Source organism: Nematolebias whitei, chromosome 14 (assembly GCF_014905685.2).
Source record: "Nematolebias whitei isolate Nwh7 chromosome 14, NemWhi1, whole genome shotgun sequence".
NCBI lineage: Eukaryota > Metazoa > Chordata > Actinopteri > Cyprinodontiformes > Rivulidae > Nematolebias > Nematolebias whitei.
In genome coordinates, this window is record NC_056511.1 from 13743922 (window position 1) to 13766143 (window position 22222).

At 38.6% G+C, this 22222-nt stretch overlaps 1 protein-coding gene across 1 annotated transcript in view; it reads right to left on the reverse strand.

Annotated features, from left to right (window-relative positions):
* Window positions 1–6382: 6382 nt before the first annotated feature.
* sept8a (septin 8a) overlaps window positions 6383–22222 on the reverse strand; it is a 36829-nt gene continuing 20989 nt past the window's right edge. Inside the window, exons 5-10 of the mRNA XM_037687889.1 lie at window positions 20140–20301; window positions 19301–19397; window positions 11540–11708; window positions 11228–11360; window positions 8695–8858; window positions 6383–6673 (exon numbers count right to left, since the gene is read on the reverse strand). Of these exons, the coding sequence (XP_037543817.1) occupies window positions 6670–6673; window positions 8695–8858; window positions 11228–11360; window positions 11540–11708; window positions 19301–19397; window positions 20140–20301 (729 nt within the window). The 3' untranslated portion in view covers window positions 6383–6669. The remainder of the gene's footprint in view (window positions 6674–8694; window positions 8859–11227; window positions 11361–11539; window positions 11709–19300; window positions 19398–20139; window positions 20302–22222) is intronic.

The window sequence follows — 22222 nt, forward strand, 5'->3', positions numbered from 1 at the left end:
GAGCTACGTTATTCTAGAAACGTGCATCTCGTGAGCGTTCTCAGTTTTGTGTCCAGAATGACTGAATCTACATCCATCCATCGTTACATCCTGCAGACAGAACATTTGCTACACTGCACCACTAAAATAGATATGAAAAAGAAACTGAGAAGCAAAGTTCTTCAGTCATTGGGGGGAATTTTGGCAATTCATTTTGCAAATGGGCTCCTGGTTCTGAGAGATTTTTTTTGTCCATCTTAACAAGAAAGTAGTAGTGACATTTTTTAAGTTTTGCTGGTAGTCAGGGGTCGTAAGGATAGTAATAAAACATGGTTTGCTGAATCTTTTGCAAACTTCTGGCACTTGTATTTGTATAAAATACCAGTGTGCCATGATTTCAGTATCGACTAAATTTGAATTTCTCCATGTGAAGGTGCTTCTGAAACATCCACTTAACTTACCCACTTTTTCCTTTTCGGGTCACGGGGGTCACTGGTGCCCATGTCCAGCACTTACTGTGCGAGAGGTGGGGGACACACTGGACAGGTCACAGGGACACAGAGACAAACAAGACAACCACTCACTTACACCCAGGTACAATTTAGAGTTACCAATCAGCCTAACGTGCATGTTTGTCAGTGGGAGGAAACCGGAGTACCTGGAAAAAAAACTCATGCATGCACCAGGAGAACATGCAAACTCCACCCAGAATGGCCTCCCGGCCAGGATTCGATCTGGTGACTGTCTCGCTGAGAGGCAGCAGCTCTACCATCTGCACCATTTGTGCCGCCCGCTTCTAAAACATTTTTAATGCAACGCAACAAACTTTAAAAATTTTGAAAAAAAATGACGAGAGCTTTAAAGTAAGAAAAATGTTCTTACAGTTACATATAGACCATTCGTTGGCACGGATGAGTTTACAGGGGTTCCCAACTCTGGTCCTTGAGGAACACCATCCTGCATGTTTTAGTTGTTTCTCTGCTCCGACTCACCTGATTTTATTAAATGAGTGGTTTACAGGCTTCTGCAGAACATGAAGTAATCAAATCACTGAACCAGGTGTGTTGGAGCAGGGAAACGACTAACATGCAGGATGGTGTTCCTCAAGGACCAGGGTTGGGAACCACTGGTTTAATGTTTAGGAAATGTAGTCACCTTGGTTTTACAATTATTTGCAACCTACATTTCCATCAAGCTAATAAATTTCAGCAACATTAGCAAGAAAAACTTAATTTCAATAAGAGTTGGTCAAACTGTTGAATGACTTGTTTGCTTTTTTTTATTTAAAGCTGTGAGGCCTGAAACCATCACAGCATTCATGAGGAGCAGCTGCTTCAGCAGCCTGTCAGAGCGCGATTATCATTCAGCTCTGTTAGCACGGTGCGTTAAAGGACAGAACACCGAGCTCTGAACATATTGTGCTGCTGGATGAGATCCAGTGAGCCCTGCAGGTAGTGAACAGAATAATAACAGTGTAGGCCAAGTGTTCACTGTAAACTGAAAACCTGCTTTCTCAAGTGTCAAAGATGCACTCTGGGTTCTGAAACAAATGTAGCAAATATGGAAAGAAATGTGTTTTCTAAATTGTGTTCTGATTAAAGTGTAGGGGAACACCTCAGCTCAAAAAAAAAAAGTCAACCTCACCTCAAACAAACGGCATTCCTTTGTTTTTGAGTTTGAAACTGTTAAAACAAGATTCTTCTATTCCCTTGGGAATGAACAGACATCGTTTTACAAATATTCAGCTTAGCTCAAAATCTTTTGAAGTTGAGACTAATGTAAAAAAAAACAAAAAAAACTTATTGTGTTAACCTCACTAACCCAATATGAATTAATTTCCCATGAAACTGAGATCGTTTTAATGACCTGACCTCAGAGTTTCTAAAACATCCGAACTTGCCATGTTTGATATCTTGCCTTATCGAAAAGTAATACTCCCAAACTTTCGTTCCCATGAAGAGAACACCATAAGAACCCTTTTGTTTGTTCAAATTGGCATTCCCTTTCCAGGAGATGATAGGCAACAGCGACACCTCTGTTATAACAATGCATGTTTTAAGTTTAATTCTACATGTGTCATATTTTGAATGTTTATTTATGAGAAATGTATTTTAGGTAATCTTTCTTTAAGATAATACATTTGTCTTATTTTCTCTTTTAAAAAGAAAACTTTTAAGGCAGAAAAAGGACATTAGATTTATAAAACAAGGCCAAGAGTTTAGGGCCATCTCTCTGTTCCAACACAAGAGTTAAGTTTCACTTTTAAGAAAAACTCCAAAAGCCTTCACACTTCACACAGAGAAAGGAGAGAGAAGAAACACGCTTCTGCACTTGACCTGAGAGAGAAGCACCACCTTCAGCAGATGACTTTTGAGCAAACTTCATACTTCCTAGAGACATCCTAGGACGAAAAGAGAGAGAAGAAGCACCTTTCTGCAGTCTCAAGACGAGACGGAAAGATAGGTCAGTGCCTGACCAGAACCAGAATCCCACCAGAGTGGTAAATCCCAGCTGACTGCCAGAACCAGCAACCATGGACCTTCGTCCCTTCAACTGATGACAGGTGAACTTTGAGGAAACTTCAGCCTCTCAGTCACCAGAACATCTGAGGTCTTGCTGGCATCATTAGCAGCTGTTGGAACCATGTTCTGACCATCTACATCCTGGTAGGACAGAGACTTTTCAATGCCTTTCTGGTGACCCTACATCACAATAATCTTAGACGAACTTAGCTCACCTTAGACACATTTTTAACCACTTCACAAACAGAAACCAGTCCTAAGTCTGCCTTTTAAGTTTCACTAATTTTAATAATCAATTAGACCTTTGAGTCAAAGCCATTTGATGTTAACTCTTGTCATGCATAATTTTCACCATATATATCACAGATTATTATTTTTATAATAAAATGCATAAAAATCAACTGAATTTGTGTCCTGATGCATGCTCAATAATCCAGGTAGAAAATCCAAAAAAGTTCAATCTGGTCCTCTGGACATTCAAAACTGAATTTGTGATTATTTTGGCATATCTGTGCGTATTAATTGATTTCATATTCTTTAAATGCGAGAAAAGAACTCTCGTTCAATTTACATTATTTTGGGGTAAATAGATTGATTTTCCTCTCCAAGAGAGAGGTGGTGCCCAAACAATGAGGTTATTTGCATAACACATGCGTATTTTATGAGCTTAACTCATAACTGATAATCAGAACATATATTTACACCCCATATTGCTACAAAAGTAAACTGAAAAGGATGTCAATGGGGCTCTAAAGCTATTTAGAAGGTTTTAAAACTTTCCAATGTTTTCCAGGGCAAACACCTGATAATTAAAATTATTTACCAATATGAAGAGGTGGGGAAAGCAGTTTTTTAAAGGAACAAAAAATGATTAAAGGTGAAAAATTCCTTAAAGGGATGCACAGTCCTAAAGTCCTCTTGTGTTGAGAAGAGTTGAAGTTACAGCTGTCAAAGTTTGTAAATGTAATTTTGTGAGACCTCACAGGACGTGTCAGTTTGTTTTGAGGATGACTCTTAACCACCACACCAAATGTTACCTCAATCTCTGTGTAAGTGACTGAGTTATAACAATTTCTGTTTCCTAAAGTTAGTTTAGTTTGGGGAGGTGGCGCAGAGGTTAGAGAAGGTGGGCCTGTGATCAGAAGATTGCCGGTTCATTCCCCGGTACCGACAACATAAAAAATGTGGGTGGGGTAGGTGAAGCACCCACCCACATTCGTCCCACTCTGGGCCCTTGAGCAAGGCCCTTAACCCCCACCATCTGCTCCTCAGGGTGTCCTAGATAACAGCTCTCTGCTCCACTCAGAGGGCTGTGGTAGCTCAGTGGTCTGTGGTTGCACCAGGAAGGACATCCAGCGTAAAAAATAACTGCAGAGTCTTCGTGCGACCTAGTTCGCTGTGGCGACCCCTGAAGAAGGGAGCAGCCGAAAGAAGAAGTTGAGTGTGGTGATCATCTTAAACTGGGTTGACTCCAGAAGTTGGAGTTATAGATGTACATTCAATATTGTAAGGGAAGTTTGAGATTGTCATCATTGTGTGTTTCCATACAATGATGAAATGAGTTCTCTGCATTTAACCCATCACATGTGAGATACACCCAGGTGCAGCAGTGGGCAGCTATGCAAGCACCCGGGGAGCGATTAGGGATTGGGTGTCTTTCTCAGAGACACCGCGACATGTGGGCATGGCGGGGAGTTGAATCACAACTTTCTGGTCCAAAGTTGGCTGCCCTACCTCTATCCCATCAAGTGCCCCTTTAAGTGTGACATTCAAATACATCCAATGGTTCATGAGATATTTTGCTAACAGCACTGACTCCAATAGTTAATATCAATGTTGAATGCATTGATGACTCTCAGTGACCACATCAAATTTAAATTTCTGAAATTAACAGAGTTAAACCTCGTTTTGTGTGTGTTATAGTTGCTTAGCTGTGGCAGCCATCTTGAATATAGTTGACTTGAAATGTTACTCAGTTGTAGATATACTGTAGTCCCTCGCTACTTTGCGTTTTTTCAACCATTGCCCACTTTAATATTACTCACGTGATTGGGACGGTACGGGATAAAAAGTTAAAGAAAAAACTTTGAACAGGTGCCGCCATTTTGTAGGTTTTTTTTCCAATAAGCCTACACTGTATCGCCAGTCAAAAGAACTACACTGCCCAGAAGCCAACTGTGCTTCCGGCCGCTGCTTTCTACTGAAATGGAGGGAAAGTTTTGCAACGCTATCTATGAAGCTCACAGAAATGGCAGGAAAGTTGCAAATAATCCTGAAGCTCAATTATCCACGTGCACATCAACCTGGACGGGGCGGTGGGTTTCATCGCTGCAGGGTAGGTCTGCAGAACCGGAACAGAGCTGCTGGTCTGCAGAGCTGGTGAATAAAATTTTGCAGTACTGCACAGTACATATACATATGTTGTTAAAATTATGTAGGTTTAAGAGTTTAGAACATTGCAAGTGTGTGGAAAGTGTTTATTAAGACTTAAAATATATATAAATACTACAATAAATATAGCGTTACGTTACCACTTCGTTGTTTTTCGGCTATCGTGGGGGTGTCTGGAACGTAATCCCCACGATAATCGAGGGACTACTGTAATCCAATGATTATTTTGAGAGTTTCATTAAAATCCATCAAATGGTTCATGAAATGTAAATAAACAAACAAAAAGAAAAGGGTGAAAACTTTGGCGGTGGGCGATAACTACAATTAGGAAGGTATCAAATACATAAATACAGATTTATCTTCATTAATTTAATTACACTCAGAACAGTAGGAGTCTAACATGTAGAGTGAGCTTCTCCTGGAGTGGAACTTCTCTCAGTTCATGTAGGGAACACAGGAAGACAAACACGGCACACTCACTTCCTCCACTGACTTACAACGTTAACAACTGTTGCATATTTCTCTCCTCACACACACACACACACACACTCCACCTTTGGCAAACACACACACACACACACAGCTCAGAGAGATCAGCAGCACTGTGCTGAGAGCAGAAGTAGGTCTAATCTGAACAAACACCCCCCTCAGCTCCACAGTCAGGACAGCTTCAACAGGAAACCCCGTCTCCAGCTGACAGCAGCGCCTTCACCTGCCTCAACTCTTCAGAGTAAACAGAAAAACAAATCGGGGCAGAGAGAGGGTTCAAAGTCAGGAGTGGAGGTTTTATTTGCAACAACAGACCGTAAATACAGCTGCTCTCCACTTGGTGTCTGAGAGTAAACTCATCTACAGCGAGCTGAGGCTTGAAGGTTTTCCTGAATCCTGTGTTTTACTGAGCTCTGATTCCACACTCATCGTTTACAATAATGTTAAATCACCATGTACAGCATCTTATGGGCTTAAGTCATATTTAGGTTCCATAAAATTAAAAAACTAGTACATTTTGCATATTACTGTAAGCTCTAGAAAATATTCACATACTTTAACCGTTGCATCACAAGAATATTGCATAGATTTAAGACTCAACACTACATCTTAAGTTTGTCAGTACCTTTGTAAATGCAAATTATACAGCATACAGGTACTTGGTTACTGCTTGACACAATGCTATTCAAACAGCTGACTCTACTAAGCTAGATTCTTAAGGTAGAAAAGGTTGAACAGAGATATAACTGAGCAGTATTTCAAAAGGATCTAACGTTTAAGATAAAGTTAAGGGCAACTTTTACTTCAGATATCTTAAATTTAAAATTCAGTCCTCTAAAATCAAGAACTCCTTACATTTTGAATACATATTTTAAGCAGATGTAGTACCAAGAAGTCAGAATGAAGCGACAGCTGATGGTGAAACACACACAAAAAGTTTAAAACATATAGAAATTATTTAAATCATTCAACAGAAAACAAAACATATAAAAAATGTCCAGAGCTGCACAGAAAAAAAAAAAAATAATAAAAAAAGATCCTGAGTTAATGAGATGGCCACTGATGGAACGTGAACATTTCTCCTCATTATCTCTCACCATCTTTCTCTCTCCTGTGGCTTCACCATCATCATCATCCTCAGTGTGTTTGGTCCATGTGCACAATGTCATGATGGAATGTCAAAACAAAAACGAAAAGAAACGAACAAAAATGGCCAGATGTTGTTGTTGCTATGATGATGGAGGACAAATCCATGGTCGTGTGTGGATGGGTGTACTGCGCCCACAAATCAACTGAAAAACAATGAAACAATAAACAAAAACAAAGTGAATCAATGGACAACTAGTTTATTGGGAGAAAATAAAATTTTAAAAATAGGTGAATGTTAAAGTAAAGAGGCAGTGCAGTGATTGGTTAGGAACTAAACGAATATTAAATATTTTACATTTTAAGTTATATCTGCCTTTTTATCAGCTTTACTTTGAAATATAGCATTTGGTATGCAATAAATTTGAGAATGTCAAATTTCCACACTAAAGACTTGAGAAATCATCTAAACAAACTCACAAAATGGAAGCTCAAACAGCAGAATCCACAATTAGCATGAGCAGCCACAAGAGGGCGCCAGATGTCTAATTTTCAACTTCTGAGCCTCAGAAAATATTTAAAATAAAGTCACATTGATGAGTAACTAACAAGCCCAGCCCAATTCACACAACAAAGTGCTGCTTAAAACTCTCAGACATTAACTTCAGCTCACTTAGTCTAAATTCACCTTCAAGACTAGAAATTTAAAAAAAAAACTTTTCATAATCTTTTCCTAATTAAACCAAAACTATAAAATATTTTTTTTCCAGAACTCTTAAAAGAAACAAATTTGTGCAGAGGGCTGTTGCAACTCTCGTAGAAAGAACGGCCTGAATGAAAAATGACATGCACAAGTTTGTCTGCGTTCAAAGGAATCTGAAGGAGAGGCTGAAACTAACACGTTGGAGCTCACGTTTTAGTTGCTCTGATAGAAACTTGAAATGGAAACCACAGTTCCTCATAGTTTGGTGTAGCCAGTTACAAGCTTTATATTATGATGAAAAACAATGGATCAGGTGTTGCACAAAGCTCATACTATGGAGATAAATTTGTCTCAGAAGTAGTCAAACTATTCAGGATTGTACGTGTACAAAATATTATTTTCTGGTAATACAGTAGTCTTATCGCAAGGTTTACATTCCAGACAGCCCACGCGACAGGTGAAAATCCACGAAGTAGGGATATTACATTTATTTTTGTATTTATGCGTGTGAGTGTATATATATATATATATATATATATTTTATTTTATTTTATTTTTTCCCCCTGATAAGATTTTTCACATGATGAATAACCTATTCTACTGTTATTTCAGCCATACAGTTCACAAAGTAACATTTCCTTCTACTTGAAAAACTACCAAAAAATATAAATTCCAGTATTTTTTTGTGTGGACTGTCTATTTAAAATAAACTACTCAAAATGTGCAAGTTATTCTTCCTCTGCAAAAAAATTATTTCAGCCGTGCACCTGTATTTGACAATATGACTGTGAAGAATATTCCTACTTGTGCAATTTGAAATGTGTACATTTGAAAAACTGTTTATGTACTTGTGAATTTTCTTGTAGATCTTATTGTACACACAAATCTTGCATGCTTGTGCGACTACTTTTGAGACTAATTTATCTCCATACATATGCTCTGGTCAGATGTTGTTTTGAAGACAAGATTTAAGGAGCTCAAAAACCTTTTAATGTATGCCACCTTCTACTGTAGTGAGAACGTCATCATATTCCTCTTTTAGATCCTTTTTAAGGTAAAAACTTTTGTTGAAGAGCTTTTTGTTGCCAGAAAAGAAGACTGCCTCAGAGAGTATTCTAAAATATTAGAGCAGAGCAAAGAGAAAGAGTGAAAGCAGGAAATGTTAAGCATGGGCAGGGGAAAAAAAAGGGAGGAAGTTTCTTTAACACGTCAAGCTCTTAGAAAAGCTGAAATACTGGTGTTTAAGAGATAAGTCAACATCAGCACAGCACTCCTTTAAAGGCTCGTTAATGAGGCGGTTTGCTGCAGGACATAGCAGAACGCACACTTCCTGCTTAGAAGTAATGGAGTTAAGCACAAGAAAGGAAGAGAGAAGGAAATCTACAAAAAGACAGAGTTTTTAAGGCACAGGGCAGACAATGGAAGGAAGCGGAGCTACTTAAGGAAAATCAGAAAGCGTTGAGAAAGCAGCGTCCTGTTTTTGAAAGAAAAATTAAGAGAGTGATTGAGGGGATGCTGTCTTACTTTTTCTTGTCTTTCTTGAGGGGCTGAGATAAGGACAGTGTTTCGGACGCCACTTTTTTCCTGTTGAAGGCATTCATCTCCTCCTCCAAGTCTCTCCGCTTCTCCTCCACCTTCCTCTTCTCCTCCTGGTGCATACGCTTCAGCTGCTCAAACTTTTCATGCAGCTGAGGAGGCGATGGAGGAAAAACAAAGATAAGGAAACTCAAATTGAAAATAGAATACCTAGTAGGGATGCACGATATTATCGACATGGTATCGTATCGGCCAATATTAGTGTTAAAGTTCAATATCGGACATCGGCCATTCCATCAAAATAACACACCGATACAAAAGACGCTGCTTTTGTATGACAACCCAGTGACAAGGATGCCTGCAGCGCCAGCACAATGTGATGACGTCACGCGCACCTATCTGATCTGATCACAGTGGAGAGGAAGACGTCAAAATGTCGGTGGTGTGGAAGTTTTTTTGTTGTTGTTGAGGATGTCAGATTCCGAAGATTTTTGGACCACGTTGAGCCTCGCGACATCGTCCCCAGTCGGATATATTTTTCTGTGGTAGCCTTACCCGAGTTACAAGCCGTCATTTCCGATGTCATTGAGAAGATAACAGCCGATAGCACTTGGGTGAGTTTTACCACAGACATTTGGACGTCGTGTTAGCCCTGTTAGCATGATTAGTCTTACAGCACAATGGATAGACAAAAACTTTGATCTTAAAAAGTCTGTCCTTCATGCACAGGAGTGCAGAGGATCCCACACTGGAACAAGCCTCCAAAAGTGAGACAGCATCACAGGTGACTAATGCTAATAAATAACATTTAACACTTTTCATTTAATATAAGTTAAAGTGCTATGCATATCATATGGCTGTTACTGAATATATGTCACCAGCTCTTACAGCTGTTGCACAATTTTAGTAGCAAATAAGCCTAAATAAGAGAGATATGTTCTGACAAAGGAGAGTATATAAAATATCGGTATTGGTTATCAGCCAAACAAGTTTTAACATATCGGCATATCGGATTTCGGCCCAAAATCCAATATCGTGCATCCCTAATACCTAGAGTTTCGAATAAAATCACACATTTACTCAAACATTTAGATTATGCTTTGATGCCAACAATAAGTCTGCAAAATCCAAAATCATACCTTTATTAACTTGTGTACTATTTATCTCTCATTATAAATCATCAACGCAAGGAGCTCAGAAGCCACACTTGAAACATATCTGTGTTGATGCAATGACCTTCACTGACACGTTTATTTTTGGTTTTGAGTGCAAACTAGAAGCTATTTTTTGCACACATTTCCCACAACAAAGTTAGTGGGCACAAAAATCTGTATTTGGCCACTTCTAGTCCTCTGCATCCATTCATCCATTAACTTTTACCCGATTCTTCCATTTTGGGTAATGGGGGGTCACCGGTGCCCATGTTCAGCAATCACTGTGCGAGGGGCGGGGTACACCCTGGACAGGTCTCCTGTCCATCACATGGACACAGAGGCAAACAACCATTCACTCTCTCTCTCACTCACACCTAGGGACAATTTAGAGTTGCCAATCAGCCTAACATGCATGTTTTTGGTCTGTGGGAGGAAACCGGAGTACCCGGAGAAAACCCATGCATGCACAGAGAGAACATGCAAACTCCACCCAGAAAGGCCCCCGGGCCGAGAGTTGATACAGGGACCTGCTCGCTGAGAGGCAGCAGCTCCACCAGTTGCGCCACCGTGCTGCCTCCTCTGCATCCTAATTTCAGAATTTGCATTGTAACAACAGTGTGCTTGTCTAATGCAGTGTGTTCTGCCTGGCTCTTGTTCTTACACAAAACATCAATTCAGCTCAACACTAACCCCTAATCTGTCCTGAACACAGAAAGAGTCGAGCTCAACACTGCACAGGAATCTGGTCTCAAGTCTTAAAGTGACAGATAAGTGGGAAATCCCCCCAAAAAATACATTGAACTACTAGTAATACAGAACCATATAAGGAAAAAGTTAACATTTTGGACATTGCATGAGTGCTTTGTTTAGGGACAATACTGTGGTAACCATGACAACACCACATGTGATGTACTTGAAGTGAAACCTACCAAATAATCAGAAGACATGGCAAAAAAAGAAATGCCACCACAGGTTCATATGGTGTTTGCTTCTTTTATCGTTTACAAAAGTTATGAAGACTTCTTTTACTTTCTTTGTTGCTGTGTGAGTAAATTAAAATTATAACCAGCAACTTGTGACAATAAAATTGCTAATAAAAGTCAACATTTTCAAAACTAATTGCTGAGCCATGTGAACCTAAAAGCACAGAGTACATGCTGGCTAATCAGTTCAAAATAAGTGATAAACAAATAAATAATAATAATAATAATAACTTAAATGCATAATTTGTTTTTAACAACTCCTTCAACATTAAGGCCTAAAAGATTTATGAGTTTTATTTAAAACAAATTCCTCAAAAAGAAACATTTTAACATCAGCAGCCATTTAAAGTCAAAAATATCTCCTTTTTTTTTATCCAAACTGACCTCTTTCTCCTTTTCTTTAAGTTCTGCTTCAGTTTCTTTTACTTTGTTAACAAACATTTGCCGCATTTCCTCCTCCTTCCGTTGCAGGTCCCCTAAAAATTCTTTCCTCTTGGTCTCGTACGTCTCTTGAAGGCTGCAGGGCGAAAAGTGAAGACAAAAAGGAACAAGTGAAAACAGACAGAAATAGACGCATTGTTTTAAAACAATAGTCTTTTTCGACTGTTGACAGCAGAGTAACGTTGCGGTTTGGGGTTCTGTGTTTCGGCGCCTTTTGGCTCTTCGGCGAACGTGTTGTACACGCCCACTCTCTACCTGAACGGCTGGCTGTCGGGGTCTGTGTCTTTGAAGCCCATCTCCTCCAGCTTACAGCGCCGGTACAGCTCGTAGTGGCGGGCGTGCGTCTGCTCCCTCAGGTCTTCCATGTTGACTCTAATCAGCATCTCTCGGAGTTTTACAAAGTCACAGTGGCTCTCGTTCTCAACTGAGAAGAGAAACAAATGCCACAGTTAGGACAGAAGTACAGATTCAGCGCAACATTTCACAGAATTAATAAGAGAGTTACAAATATGTAGTTATGGCCTATTTACAGTAGTCCCTCGCTACTACGTACTTAGACCTTCGCAGACTTGCTCTTCCGTGGTTTTTCAAAGTAAGATTGAACACGAGGGAAAAAAAACTGTACAGGACACACGATTGTCAACGTTAATATTACTCACGTGATTGGGACAGTACTGGATACTGTGCAGTAAAAAGTTAATGAAAAAATAAAATAATTCGGACAGGCACCACCATTGTGTAGTTTTCTCTCAATAAACCTCCATTGTATCCCCACTCATGACGACTACATTTCCCAGAAGCCAACAGTACCCTGCCCAAAAGCCCCGTTGCCTTCTGCTGAAATACTAGAGGGAACGTTTTGACTTGATCTGAAAAATTCGGTCCTTTACAGTGACTTGGGTGCACAGCGAATGAAGAGAGCTGCACGAAACCCAAAGGGAACCGGACCTCCAGACCCATTGGCGAATCCTAGAGCTGCTAGCTGGCTCACAAGGACCCCACTGAGTGGGGATGCGCCACCCGTAGATCCGGAGCTCTCTCTGGAGCCCACCGGGACTTTTTTAATCCAGACTTGGACTCAATCAGACAACCTCCGGTCTCACGCCGACCACCTGAAGGTCGGTTGAAGGTTTTTTTCATTCCTATTCCAAGTTTTATACCAAAAACATATTGCGATATGTATCGTTATCGCCACCCTTCACAATATATATCGTCATATGAATATTATGCCATATCGCACATCCCTAACGAGTACTAGAGCAGAACCGGACCCCCAGACTCATCGGTGAACCCTAGAACTGCTAGCTGGCCCACAAGGACCCTATGAGTGGGGATGTGCCTCCCGTAGTCCGGCGCTCCCTCCGGAGCCCACTGCCACTATCCCAAACTAGAGAGTTGGCCAGAACCAGCAGGGTAGGTCCACCGAAACGGAACCAAGTTGGACTAGAACCGAGAGCCGCTGCTGTTCTGCAGAACTGGTAAATAAAATTTATAAAATTATTAAAGTTAGATTACTTCCTAACCTCCATTTTCACCTTTAGGAAAACTGAAAAAATAATCTGCTTCATTTTCATGTCTGTATCACAGTTAAATGACAGAAGAGAAAGGGCATAAAGTGTATCCGGTCCGTCAGACTAACAGCAGAACAGGAGCGCCGGTGTCGCCCTGGGCCTCATTTCCATTCTGTTCTTTAGTCAAGGGTCACGTCAGACTAACAACAATATGGACTGTTCTGGAAAAGTAAAAAGAAAGAAAGAAAAAATCCTCATTTACCACAGCAGTTTTAGTAAAGTAAAACAAATGGTCAGTATTATTGCAATAAGATATAAGGTTGACTCAGCATTTAATTAGAGTTTAGACATTCTGAACCCTTTTTTTAAATAATTAATTAAAGCTGTAAAATCAATTTTATAATGATAATGTCAAAGTACACCTTGTACAATGCTGAAAGGTGCCAATATGATAAAACAATCAAAGCAACTGCAGTATAAAGTAGAAAAAACTGGTGCCTAAAATGCCACAAAAAGCCAGACAATCCTACTATAATGCATGTTTCCTACAACTATCATTACATACAAAACTATTTTAGAATTGTCCCCATTCCCTTTGGCAGGCAGGAGAAAATATTTAATAACTTCTAAAGCCTTTGTGGATTAAAAACTGAATCCAAGGCTCTTTAGGAAAGTGAGACAAGCAGCTACCCTAAAGCCTGTTTGCCGAATCCTGTCCATACTGAAATATGAAGTCTTACTCCCATTTTTACTCCTTTTTCTTTTACTTTTCCATTGCTAGAAAAACTAGCTCGAACCCAAAAGGTAACAGCCTCAGCAGGTCATCTCAAACAGAGATAACTTTGGAAAAAAATTACGGTTTAAAACTGGTTTTAGGAGCAGCGTGTGCAAAATGATTCTGGCACAGACAGAAATGTGTCTTCATTTCATTCGTTTGACTCCTGAATGGAAGCAGGCACCTACAGCTGTTAAACATTTATCAGCAAAGCTTTACATAACCACCAACCAAATCAGAAGAATCCAACTACTACCTGGATTTGGAGTGCACATTGAACTGGTTTTTAGAAAATCCCAATATGCAGAGATTGGAAACCCTAACCCCAACCACAAAAAAAATGCAACTAAAATGTAGAGCCAACCAAAATGGCATTAGCAATTCTTAATTAGGATGGTATTTAAATTTTAGCAGTGAGAAATGTGAGGAAAGTACCCTACAGAGTATGGCACCAAACCACACAAGTAAAATGTATAACAGTGAGCGTCTGATAAACCCAAACGTCTCAGAAAAAAAGGTCTTACTAGACAAAGAGACAAAAGAACAAGTGAAAAAAACACCCTCAAGAAGTTTGTCTACTGTAAAGCTAATTAAAAAAAAAAACAATTGGTAAAAAGAGATATCTCTTAAGGCTTAAAACTGCCTGTTTATTTGGCTTCTGATCGCTCCCATGTACTGTACTGACCTCCCACTGAGGGCAAAATGAAGGATAGTTTTCTGACTGAAACAGTCTTCCTAATGTGCATTCATATTTTCTATGCTCCGCTATTCACCATAAATGTATCAAGTGTGTTACAAAAATATAAATTAAACAAAAAAAACACCCTTCCTTATTCATTGTTTAAACAGTCAGTCACGTATAGTGAAGACCTAATTAGTATTGACTGCAGCGCGTTTTCGTCTTTTCTTTGCAGAGAAGTAAAGATTCTAGACAAACAGTGCATTTCATTGAGGACGACAAAGATAACGTTACTAACACTGACGTGTTTTACCTCTACGTTAGATTTATTGTTCTGGATAAAGTTTAACAAGGTAATAGCCTAGGCTAGGTTATCTAAATGTTAGCTTCCTAACTTGAGAGGCACGTAGCTAATGACAAGCAGGTTGGAGGATTTAAGAGAACTTATTATTGTTTTTATTTTACTTTTGCACATCAATTACAATAAACCTACCATATTCCATATTAGGGATACACAATATTGGATTTTTGGCCAATATCCAATATCCTGATATGTTAAAACTTATTTGGCCGATAACCGATACTGATATTTTAAAAATGCTTTCCTTTGTCAGACCATAGCCCTTTCAAATAAACAAAAGTATACATTATTTAACAAAAACAGCACCTTTTATATCGGTGAGTTATTTTGATGGAATGGCCAATGTCCGATATGGAACTTTAACGCTAATATCGGCCGATACTGATATCATGCCGATAATATCATGCATCCCTATTCCATATATATATATTTGCTATAAATGGGGCTTAAGAGACTTTAAAACAAGTGACTATCTAAATATCCACATGGTTCAGGAAAATGTATTTGTGGATTCACAAAATCAGCAGCAGACTTGCTAAAGTTCATATTTTGTGCTCATCAGACGTGACTCTGAGATAGATTTATTTAGATAAGTTAAGATCTAATCACCAGCAAAAAAAAAACATACGGGGACAAGACTTGACAGCAAAACCAATTTGTTTGCAATTTGTGCTCTAATGATCTGCTCCTGTTTCTGGTAGCAAAGTTACTCCTTCACAAACACCATAATCAACTTAATTACACAAAAAGTGTGTTCATTTGCTAATTGTGCCCAAAAAACCGTCCTCAATCCATGATCAAATGAAAAACCTTTGCATATATGACATCTAATTTCTTAAGAAAGCAGGCTTCAACAGATTTTACGTTTAAACAAATACACAAAGAACAGAATAAACATGAGTCTAGTTTATGTCACAGATAAAGTTCAGAGATAACGGGGGCATGAGATCCAGAAGGGAAGATAAGCACACCAACTAAACCCCCTCTACAATCACTCTCATTATTGTCACTGCACAGTCCTTCCTCTGTCTTCCTTCAAGTGCATGGAAACTTCTCTGTAGTTTTTTTTTTTTTTTTTTTGAGGCTTCCGTAGCCTATCTAAATGATATTTGGCATGTTCAAACTGTTTCCACTGACCGAGATCCTCATTTTAGTCAACTGAAAGCTGGGAAACAGAGACACTGCTGTCCTCCTCCTCTAGTTCTCAGACTGGAGGAAAAAGTGCTTTGAGTGAATAAGTTGTCCTTTCTTTCCCTGATAAAAGAGAGGAAAAACATATATATAGCTTTACATCCCAATTGTTGTTGCCAGGTGAAGATGGACAAAGTATAGTGGTGTTTGAAAGTTTGTGAACCCTTTAGAATTTTCTTTATTTCTATATAAATGACATAAAACATCATCAGATTTTTACATAAGTCCTAAAAGTAGATAAAGAGAACCCAGTTAAACAAATTAGACTAAAATATTATACTTGGTCATTTATTTATTGAAGAAAATGATCCAATAGTACATATCTGTGTGTGGCAAAAGTATGCGAACCTTTGTTTTCAGTATCTCGTGTGAACCTCTGTGCAGCAGTAACTGCAACTAAACGTTTCCGGTAACTGCTGATCAGTCCTGCACAACGGATTGGAGGAATGTTAACCCATTCCTCCGCACAAAACAGCTTCAACTCTTGGGTTCACAAAGTTTCAAGCACCACTGTAGATTAACAAAATAAATGCAGAAGAAAAAAAAACTTCAATAGCAGATCTAATTTTAGGAACATGATTCTTGATTTCTTGTTATTTTTTTGAACAAGCAATCCTTGTCTGAAAAGCTTGGACCAAAATCAGACTAAAGGATGAGGCTGCTAGTTCTGCTCAAATCTGACAATTAGCTACAATCTTCAGTATAAAACAAAGCTAAATGACCTAAAACATATAGTTGCAGGCACTTTGCAGATTGATGCGATATTTCAGCATGGACTAAGACCAACATGTTCCAACAACTTTAATGTCTTCTGTAAAAGGCATATTTCAGATTACTGTGGTGCTAAAGATTAATATTTTCTGGTGTGGTCTCCACTCATAAGTGACTTTGATAAACATCACAATGACTTTTCTTCATAATGCCAATTTTCTGTGTTTTTGAGTCCTCGTTAACCTCTATGTAACTGCTGTTAAGAAGTAATAAAATATGAAAAAAAGCTTTTTTTAAACAATAAATGTCATGAAACCTTACAGCTACAAAACCGTTTTGGAGAAATGTATCTGTTACAAGACTGCTGCCTTATAGTAATTCCAGAAGAATCTGTCCCCTAAGAGAAGACAACAGACATCATAAGTAACCACAAAGAGTCCTCTGAGGGTTGGAGAATGATTGTGGTCGGTGGTCATAATCAGAAGAGGGGGTCAGCCAGGGAGACGGCAGTAAATGTAGAAGGAAGGAAGAGAGGGAGGACAAGATAGAGGGAGGGAGGGATAACTCCCACATGAGCAGTAATATTCTCACAGCACATCTCTGTGTCACTTTATTGAATTAAACTTTACCACCACTGACAAATGCAGAGGAATGAGCAGTGGGAAACAAAAACTCCCAAGAAAGCTGACACTAGAGGTGACATCTCCAAGGAAACGTCGGCGGAGAGATTTATCTGATACAGCGAATACATGGAAACACAAATACTAAACTAATACAAAGACAATATGTTAATCATAAGTGAACACAGACAGCCTTACACTGTCAAATTTGCAAAAAGTATTTACCCATTTGCCCTTCATTCCTGTCATTCTGCAAGAAATCGCACTTGCAGCTTTAACAGGGTGAATATAAATTGACAAACAGTGAGTGTGCAGTCACCACACTGCCACGGACAAACATTTTTCACCAAGGATGCAAAAAGATGGTCAGCTTTAGATTTAAAGCACTCACAGAAACAACCAAAGGTCTATGCAACAGCTCACACATTGTTACTAAATCATTATCTGTTGTTAAAATTTAATTTTCTGTTTAACAACAAAGTTTCTTTCAAAACAAACAAAATAATAACTAATCAAAGCACAGTTTTTCCCCTAGATTACTCGCCTCGTAACAAGATTCAGGAAGTAACGTGAACAGGATAATTCTTGGTTTTGCTTTTAGTCCAATGCACTACACTCTCGACACGCTTTCAGAAATGTCAGAAAAGCTTCGTTTCTCCTGACTGAACATGTGAGCTTTTCTTTGGACTTGCATTTCTAACCTTGTCTAGACACAGAGCTAACATTAAACATGCAGGAGACCGTGTGTCAGAGATGACTGCAAAATTCTCAAGTGAGATAAAACGTGAAAAGAATGCCTCTAAACTCCATGAAACACCCCAGAGGAAAAAAACTTAATTGATCTAAATGGATGATATTGCTGGCCATAATCAAAATACAGGATTTTAATATACATTTGAACACTGTAACATGATTTGACTTCAACAATATTTTAAGTGTTAGTTTCTTATAAGTCAGTGAGCATTTATAATCAACAAACAAGTAGGCCTGACGCGATAAAAAATAAATCAATTAATCGTATGATAAATGAAAATTATTGACCTCGTTTTCATTTATCAGCTTTATAGTTTCTTCGTGTCTCTTTCTACTGAAGATACTGGATGACAAAAGGCTCAACTCCGGTGCTCTTCACTGACCCCGCCCTTTCTCTTTAAAATCCATTTTAACCATCTAAAATTGCGTTTTTGGATCGTTAAAAGCAGATAAGCTGAGAAGCTAAGCTACGAGCTAAGCTAACAGGCCAACCTGGAGGAAAAATCTCCGTCTTCTCGAAACTCCAAAATTCACGGTTGAAACCCGTGCCTTCGTGTTAACAATTGTTTTTCTCTGCAAAAAGAAGCTGAGAATTCATTTACTGATTTTTTATTAAAAGCTTTGTGTGAAAAATGCTATGCTAAAAAGCTCTACACCGAGCGTTCGTCATTTTGAGAACCAAAGACAGCCCATGTCACATCAAGAGGCCTCCCTCCCATTTTTCTTAAAGAGACAAGCTGCTCGCTTCCTCACTATCCATCCTTCAGTTCAACTAGCCTTATACTGCCATCCAATGGTCAAAAAAGGTAGTACACTCAAAACAAATTAACCAACATCTCTTCCTAAATTTGACAATAATTACTAATTATTGTCAAATTTCAAACAATATTATTGTTTATCGCAATAATTTCTGAGACAATTAATAGCCCAGCAAAGTTTGTTATTGTGACAGGCTTATAAACAAGTCTTATTAGATTTATGGAGGTCAGAGACATAAAAGCCATTGTTTGTTTTTCCACAGTGGTGTTAATCTGCCTAACATCTTCCAGCCACAGCATCATATGTGACCACTGTCTCACTTTTCATTTACTCATCAGAGGCAAGAGAAACAATACGATTAGAAATCAGACTTGGAGCGGTATAAACGCTGCTTTATGGAACAGCGCCTATCTCTGTATGCTTTTTTTTCTATGTTTGGGACTCGGACTTCAGAAAACTCAACACTACAAATAATTATGCACATTCGCTTTAGACTAATAATAGTTTGGCAGTCACTTTGTGTGTTGCAGCCTGGTTACAAAAAGTCAAACAACACACACCTGCGGTGCACACAAGCGTGTACACATGGTTGTGATTGCTTGTGAAAGACACATGCACACACACAATGATAAGACTTTCATGTGAACCGTTCCTACCTTGCACAACTCCCCAGGGATACTGCCTGGCCCTCACTGATTTGTTCCCGACTTTGACCTCCTCTACGCTTCCAACCACAGCAAATGGCAGATGGGCCTGCACAGAAAAAAAAAGGTTGATTGTTAAATTAAAAAAATATATATAAATATACTGGGTCATGGGGTTTTTACTTGCAATATAACCAGGGACTCTTCATTGATTTTCTAAATTTTTTAAGTCACAATTTTAAAACTGTTAAATGTCCTGCTTTCTACATCCTTACAACAGTAAACAAATTAAATCCCTTTATGCTGAATTTTTTCACTCTCCTATTTTTTCACAATCAGAATACGAGAGAAGTGTAACCATGTTCACATGAGCCTTACTGGAACTGTTAATTGGCTCAGATTGTTGTTGTGAAACATATTTTAATAATTAATAAACACAATTACTTTGTTCCTTTCATAGCTCCCACACCCCTTTAGGGCTGACATCATGTAGAAAACATGTGTGACATGCCTATCTCAAAAATTAAATGGTAAGTTGCAGAATGAAGCAGAGGGGAACAAGCTGATGAGTGTGTATACTGATGGAACAGACTATAAATAGATCAGAATACTGTATGCCAGGGGAAATTAAGTGTGGATTCATTTGTGCATATGAATACGAGAGGGCATTTGTCAGAAAGCTAATTACATAACATTAAATATAAACCAATCTTTTAAAAAAACAACTAACTATTCTGAGGATAATAATTTTGTTTGAGCAAACCAATTTTTTATTTATTTTTTTGCTAAAAATCCCATCGGTTTCTCTGTTTCTAGTACCATTTTACAGAATCTAGTAAAATATGACTTACGTTCATTGAGGCATTGATCTCACTGACGGTGTCGTCGTCTGTTGGGAACTGATATATCTGGACTCCATTGCTCACAAGCTCGCTCATTATCTTTATTTTGAATTTATGCAGCTCACTCTTGGAGATTGTGTCTGCTTTGGCAATGATTGGAATAATGTTGACCTGAGGAAAGAAAGCAAAAAAAATATTTAATTTTATATTTTTAATATATTAAAATATATATATTTTTATTTATTTTTAATTTTATATATTTAATATTAAAATATTAATAATAATTATGGTTGAGTCAGCAGGTGGGGGGGATCTGTTCATAGGAGTCACAACAATTAGATGTAAAGGGGACGTGTCCCCCTTACATTTAAAAAAATGTTCAGTTGGACCCCACCCACACGTTTACCATGAAATATTAGTTCACCCAGCACTGTTTCTATTTCTTTATGAACAAATTCATTCTACTTGATTAACAGGAGAATACTCAAACCACTAAAAGTCCACTCCAGGTTTTCCTGGTTACTGACAACAACTCATTACACCGCATGCAGTGTCTTCCTGAGGTCACTTGGTGGGGCACCTCTGTGTTGCGCGCTAGCTTAGCGCCACATTGGTGCGGGCAGTGTGTGTGTGTGTGTGGGGGGGGGGGGGTAGGTAAGGGAAGCAGTGTTACATCTGTAGCATCTTAGCTAGCTAGCACCTCTGTATTGTGTGCTGCTAGATTAGCCAGTGCCAGCAGTTGACTTATGTAGGTAAACGTAGATGTTTAACAACCTGTTACTATACACCAGAATGCAGGAAATGGCTAAGCCTGTCACGATAACAAATTTTGCTGGACGATCGTCTCAGAAATTATTGCGATAAACAATAATATTGTTTGAAATTTGACAATAAATGGTAATGTCCAATTTAAGAAGAAATGTTGTTTAATTTTTGTGTGTAGTATCTTTTTTGACCACGGGGTGACAGTATAAGACTGTTTGAACCAAAGGATGGATAGTGAGGGAGCGAGCAGCGTGTATCTTTAAAGAAAAATGGGAAGGAGGCCCCTTGATGTGACATGGGCTGTCTCTCCTTCCTTTCTTTTGGTTCTCAAAATGGTGGACGCTTGGTGTGGTTTGAGCTCTTTAGCATAGCATTTCACACAAAGATTTAATTTTTTAAAAATCAGTAAACAAGTTCTCAGCTTCTTCTTTCAGAGAAAAACAACTTTTTACACGAAGGCACGGGTTTCAACCGTGAATTTTGGAGCTTTGACAAGACTGAAGGTTTTTCACCACCAAGGGCAGCCTGTTAGCTTAGCTCGTAGCTTAGTTTCTCAGCTTAGCTGCTTTTAATCATCCAAAAACACGATTTTGGACGGTTAAAACAGATTTTAAAGAAAAGAGAAAGGGAGGGGTCAGTGAAGAGCACCAGAGTTGAGCCTTTTGTCATCCAGTGTCCAGTAGAAAGAGAGAGCCACAAAGAAACGATAAAGGCGATAAATGAAAATGAGGTCAATAATTTCCATTCATCAAGCGATTAATTGATTTGTTGTTTATCCCAACAGGCCTAGAAATAGCATCTACTTTATTCAAAATTTCCTGGAGGAGGACTCCGAGACCCCCCCAACTAATGTGTCCCCCCACATTACAAATGATTCTGACATCGACGATCTGTTGGCTTGGTCTTTCAAAAGCTGTTCTGTGTTTATAAACTACATCAATGTTTAATGATTGAGATCTAGTTCTGCCAGATTTGGTGTGCATCACTACATCTCATGGTAAACACTGATGACAGAACAAAACTTGTCCGTGAGGCTTTATTTTTTTTTTAATGAGAGATGTGCACTTTTCACAGATTACAGCAATCCTTTTTGTCACCAAATCATTACAGCTATTTTCACTTTACCAGCCACATTGACAATCAGAGTCAATGCACACCAGTCCACAGGAATAACGTTCTAAGAACCGTCAAAATCAGAATGTCTTATAATTACGGTACGTTTTTTATTCAATACAACCATGATAAAATGTCATATTTCTGAGATAACGCATAAGATTAGAATGAGACAAACGGTTTTGATGTAGAACCTATTACAGCAAATTTAAAG